This window comes from Fukomys damarensis, unplaced genomic scaffold, assembly GCF_012274545.1.
Source record: "Fukomys damarensis isolate Sample0158 unplaced genomic scaffold, DMR_v1.0_HiC HiC_scaffold_12, whole genome shotgun sequence".
Classification (NCBI taxonomy): Eukaryota; Metazoa; Chordata; class Mammalia; order Rodentia; family Bathyergidae; genus Fukomys; species Fukomys damarensis.
In genome coordinates, this window is record NW_022900924.1 from 41,635,109 (window position 1) to 41,640,256 (window position 5,148).

The window sequence follows — 5,148 nt, forward strand, 5'->3', positions numbered from 1 at the left end:
TTTTTTAACTTTTTTCCCCTCCTTTTTTTTTTTTTTTTTTTTTTTTTTTTTAGGCAGACTCTCTCCATGTAGCCCAGCCTGGCTTTGAACTCTTGACAATCTTCCTGCCTCGGCCTTGCCAGTGCTGGGGTCTCTGGTGTGCGCCATCACACGCCCGCCCCTGTTAAAATGGAACCTGAAAGGCTGGGCTCACTGGTTTATGCCCGTAATCCCTGCTGGGAGGAAGCCTGCGGCAGGATGATCCCAAGGTGTCGGCAATTTAGCTTGACTCTGGCTCCAGGAAAAATACAGTATACAGAAAGGAGCAGGGAACAGAGCGCAGGGGTAGAGCGTCCTTGGTTCTGTCCCCAGCACTGGAAAGACAGAAACGTGATGAGAACCCGAGATGCCTCCTTTGAGTAACTCCGGCAGGGAGCAGAGGGAGGAACACGAGAGTCTCCGAACGGGAGGTGACCGCCGAGGACTCCTGACTGCCATCCTCCTCCTCCTCTCCTCCTCCTCCTCCGCGCCCTCCCTACTTCCCCCTCTCCCATTCTTATCACTCTCCCATTTCTCTTCTGGGAGCCCAAGGCCATTTTTCAGAATTATATCACAATCTTTCCCCAAATACCATGACAAATTAGAAGGGAAACTTCAGGGTAATAGTATGAACTATGAAGACAATGAATATCAGCACTGAAGTGCACATTTTTTCTTTTTTCATCTTTTGTTTTTTTGAGACAGTCTTGCTACGTAGTTCAGGTTGGCCTTGAACTCACTATGTAGTTTAGGTTAGCTTTGAATTTAGAGTGATCCTCCTGCCTCAGCCTCCCCAGTGCTGGGTTATAGGTATGGGCCATCACCTCTAGTTTTTTTTGTTACTATTATTATGACTATTATTATTATTTTGGTCTTTTTACGTAGGGTCATACTGTGCCGTTCGAACTGGCCTTGAGCTCAAACTCACAGCGATCCTCCTGCTTCAGCCTCCCAAGTGCTGGGATCACAGGCGTGAGCAAACACCTGGCTCATGTGAATGAGTTTTACGGTGAATGTGTGTATGGCTCCAGAATGACTGTCTTCAAGGCTTTGTATGTGTCTACTGGGATGGGCTTTTCGTGCTTCCTCTGTCAGCGAGGATGCCGTGTGGGCTGGAAATGCCTACAGGATCTAGGCTCCGGCTGAGGCTTCTGCAAATCTGCTTTGAGACAGTTTGTGCTTCCAAGCCTCAGTCTCTGCAATGTGAAATTCAGGACCAGATAATTTTCTCTCAGGTTCGGCCCAGTGAACCGTCACCATGAAAAGCGATCCGGGGCTTACGAGTCGCCTCTTTACTTCGTAATCTTTTTAGTAACAGGGGAAGGGGGAACTGGCAAAGGGCCTTTCGGAGTTCAGTGTGGGGCGGGCTTCCTCGGTGGGACTGGGGGGCGCAGAGAAGGCAGGCGGCCTGTTTCCTCTCACAAAGCCAGCGCCCCTCCTACTTTGCCTTTGTTTCCCTTTTCAGATCCAATAGAAACAATGATTACTCAGGACAAGGCAGGTGGTCAGGAGACGCTGGCCCGGCCGTTCCGCTTGGGGCGCGGGTCTTCATCAGAACTCACGGCGGCTGTGCTTCCTGCTCGATGCTCCGTGGGCCTGGGAGGAAGCTGCACGGAGGACAAAGCCTGGGCCCTGCAGAGGAGGTGGACGCGGCTGCTGCGGTCACGCACACACCTGGCTGCCACCGTGTAACCCAGGGACCACGTGCTGCACACTTGTGGCTGAAGGTGGCTCGGTCCCTCTCAGGCCTGCTCTCCCACCTCTCCCTCCTCTGGCCTTCTCCATTAGAAGCCAAGGGAAGAAATGACTTCTGAATTTTATTTATTTGTTTATTCGTTTATTTTATTTGAGACGGGGTCTCACTATGTAGCCCAGGCTGGCCCGGAACTCACAGTGATCCTCCTGCCTCAGCCTCCCGAGTGCAGCGATCACAGGTGTGTGTAACCACGTCCAACTCTGACTTACATTTTTTAAAATTAAGATGAATGGCTTTGGGTCCATTCCAATACAGGAACTCAGTGGCAGTTATAAAACAGTAAAAATGGGTCACAGAAAGATAGAGATTAGGTTAAAACATTTCTCTGAAATGTCCGCATCCATTTTTGGAGGGACACAGCTGTTACCTTCCTGTGATTCATCATTTTTGGAAGAGGGGCTTAGAATCAACATGAGAAATGATATTTCCACCAAAGACATTGTTTTCTTATATAGACATTATTTTTTTAAGATTTTATCTTGATTTTGTTTTGTTAGTACATGTTTGTAGCACATAACGTTACATTCCTTGTGGGGAGTGGTACATGTCCGTAACACATCGATACTCCTTTTCATACATTTTAAAATGCAAATCGGCCTTTTCCTCACGGTGCTTCACCATATCAGCGTGTGTGTGTGCGTGCACGCGTGCATGCGTGCACACCTGTATGAATGCACATTTGTTCATGTGTGTCTTTTCACACATAGGTATGTATGGATGGAAGAGGTCTTTTCAAGCATCTAGAATCTGAATCTCATTAGAAGTAGGTGACAAAATTAAGAGCGGTACAGAATAATAATAAAAATAAAGGTCAGCGATTTCACGTCACAAAACCCCTAGCCAGGCATGGCGGCACATCCCTGCAGTCCCAGCAGGGGAGGCTGAGGCAGGAGGGTTGAGATGAGTTGGAGGCCAGCCTGGGTGAGAATATATCTCAAAAAAAACCAAACAATGCTGCTTGCCTTGTAAGCGAAAGGTCCTGATTTTGATCCCCAATACCAAAAACAAACACCCCCCCAAAAATCAAGCCTCATTTTATAGTATTCTGATAGTTTCAAAACTATTATGACAGAATGATATTATACTCCTAAATTTTAATTTTTTTTAACTTTTGGAAAGGGTTGTCTTTTGAGAGAGTCTCGCTGTATAGACCAGACTGACCTCAAACTCCCAGTATTCTTCCTGATTCAGCCTCCTGAGTGCTGAGATTACAGGCATGCGCCACCACATCCGGCTAGCCTTAAAGAATTTTATGTGAACTCTGTCACCAAAAATCATCTGTAGAGGTTTTTGTTTGTTTGTTTGCTTGTTTTGGTTGTTTTTTTTTTTTGTACCAGGGATAAAAGTTGGGACCTTTTGCTTGTGAAGCAGGCAAAGAACCACTGAGCTAAATCCTTGGCCCATAGAGTTTTTTAAATAATATATACACAATCACTTCTTCATGAGGAATTAAGGTTTTTAATTTTGTTGGTTTTTTTTGTTTTGTTTTGTTTTTTTGTTTTTTTGGTACCGGAGATTGAACTCAGGCCCTTGTGCTTATGAGGCAGGTGCTGGAACCACTGAGCTAAATCCCCAGCCCAAGGTTTTTAATTTAAAAAAATTTTTTTGACACAGAGTCTTGCTATTTGGTTCAGGCTGTCCTTGAACTCACTATGTAGTCCAGGCTGGCCTCAAACTCAGGGTGATTCTCCTGCTTCAACCTCCTAAGTGCTGGGAGAGGAGTTAAATTTTAATGCATAAGTATTTCTGTTACTGTCAAACATTAGGATAAGATAGTATTTGCTATTCACATGGAAGATAAACTGTGGCTTATTAAAATTTTTAATGTTCATTACTCAAAAATAAAGTACATATTGTATTTTTTCTGAGTGTTCTTTTATTATATGTACTAAATTTTACGATGTTTAATGTATACTGTTTTTATTATTTTGTACAAGATAAAATATACAATAGTAAAAGAGTTCCTTGCTTTTGTCCTCAATTTACTATGTCAAATCAAGCAAAGTGGACACATCTCTCAAGAAAAAAAAAAAAACACCTAAGTATATTTTTGAATAAAAAAATGATTATTTTCAGTATTTTTCCCTAATAGACTAGCATTTATTATGGATCTTATTTCAAAGCTGATTATTCTCAGAAAAAAGCAGAGATATTAGAATTTCCCAATAAATTACATTATTTCAAAGTGCATCAATTCAGACTGTTGTCTACAATTGGCTAAAAATGCAAAAAGAGAAAAAAAAAGATTAATTTAGAAAACAAGGTACATAGCGTCTTCTAAAACATCAAATCTGGGGATCTGAGAGAACTTACAGATTCCGTTTTGGGGCATAATAGTGGAAATTTCTATCAAGGCCATACACAATTTAAGCAATCCCCCCCTTGAAAAACTTTAACCATGATAGGCATCTCTGCAAGGTAGGTTTTTAACATGTTTTTTCCTAATTTCCCCGCCTCCATTCAGTAAGAAGGATAAGCTTCTGGAGCAGCCAGTCACCGTGGTAACTGCCAAAAAAATTCCCCTGCAGTTTGAAGAGGTCAGCGGGCCGGGTGGGCAGCCCGGCCTGCGCGGGGCGTCGGGCTGATCCGACCCGAGAGGCGACCACTCCGCCTCGGATAGAGATTTCTCAAGTCAGTTCGTGGCCTGGACTCTCCAGGTGGCCTCCGAAATCGATTGTGACCCCCTGACCCTGTCTGGCGAGCCACGGCACCCACCCTAAGAGAGGGTGTAGCCGGGAGTGACAGCTGTCCGCGGGGCGTCCTTGGGGACAGGATCAGCAGTTTGGGGGAGCATTGGGGAGCCATTAAGAAATCTCTTTAATTTTCTTTTCCGAAAAAAGAGTTTGAGTCACCCATTCCTGCGTGATCTATGCGGTCTTTAACTCGAGGCGTGGATTCCAAGCCTTTTTTCCGTGCTTTGCTACAAATAGGCAAACGGGGTGCGCGGATCTGGAACAGTGGCCGTGGGGCGCAGGGTGGTGAGATGCGCGGGGAGGGAGGCCAGGGGTCACGAAGGCCGCGGCGGCTTCCGGGATTCTGCGACGCTACAATCTTGAGTTTAAAATGGGGAAATTAGAACAAAGGACGCCAAGTAAACGCAACACGGGAAACTAAGGAACATCAACGCCTCCCTGCAAGAAAGCAAGAAAGAGCCAAGGATGAAGACGAACTTGTGGCCTCCGGGTCCCCCGCCGATCTGAAAACCGCAGTTCTTCCTTGGGTCCGAGGGACGGAAAAGACGGACAGCGACAGCGGAGGGGTGAAAAGGTGCGAGCAGCTGCTCTGAGAAACTTCCCTACTCGCAAGTTTGAAGGAATCAAAAGCCTGGAAAACAAGCGTGCTGCGCGCCAACTCCCGACCACCCCCTTTCCGGG

General features: G+C 45.6%; 1 protein-coding gene across 1 annotated transcript in view; it reads left to right on the forward strand.

The window, feature by feature from the left end:
* Positions 1-2,677, forward strand: part of LOC104862473 — a 12,032-nt gene extending 9,355 nt beyond the window's left edge. The window contains exon 3 of the mRNA XM_010624539.1: positions 1,484-2,677. Coding sequence (XP_010622841.1) covers positions 1,484-1,832 — 349 coding nt within the window. The 3' untranslated portion in view covers positions 1,833-2,677. The remainder of the gene's footprint in view (positions 1-1,483) is intronic.
* The last annotated feature ends 2,471 nt before the right edge of the window (positions 2,678-5,148 follow it).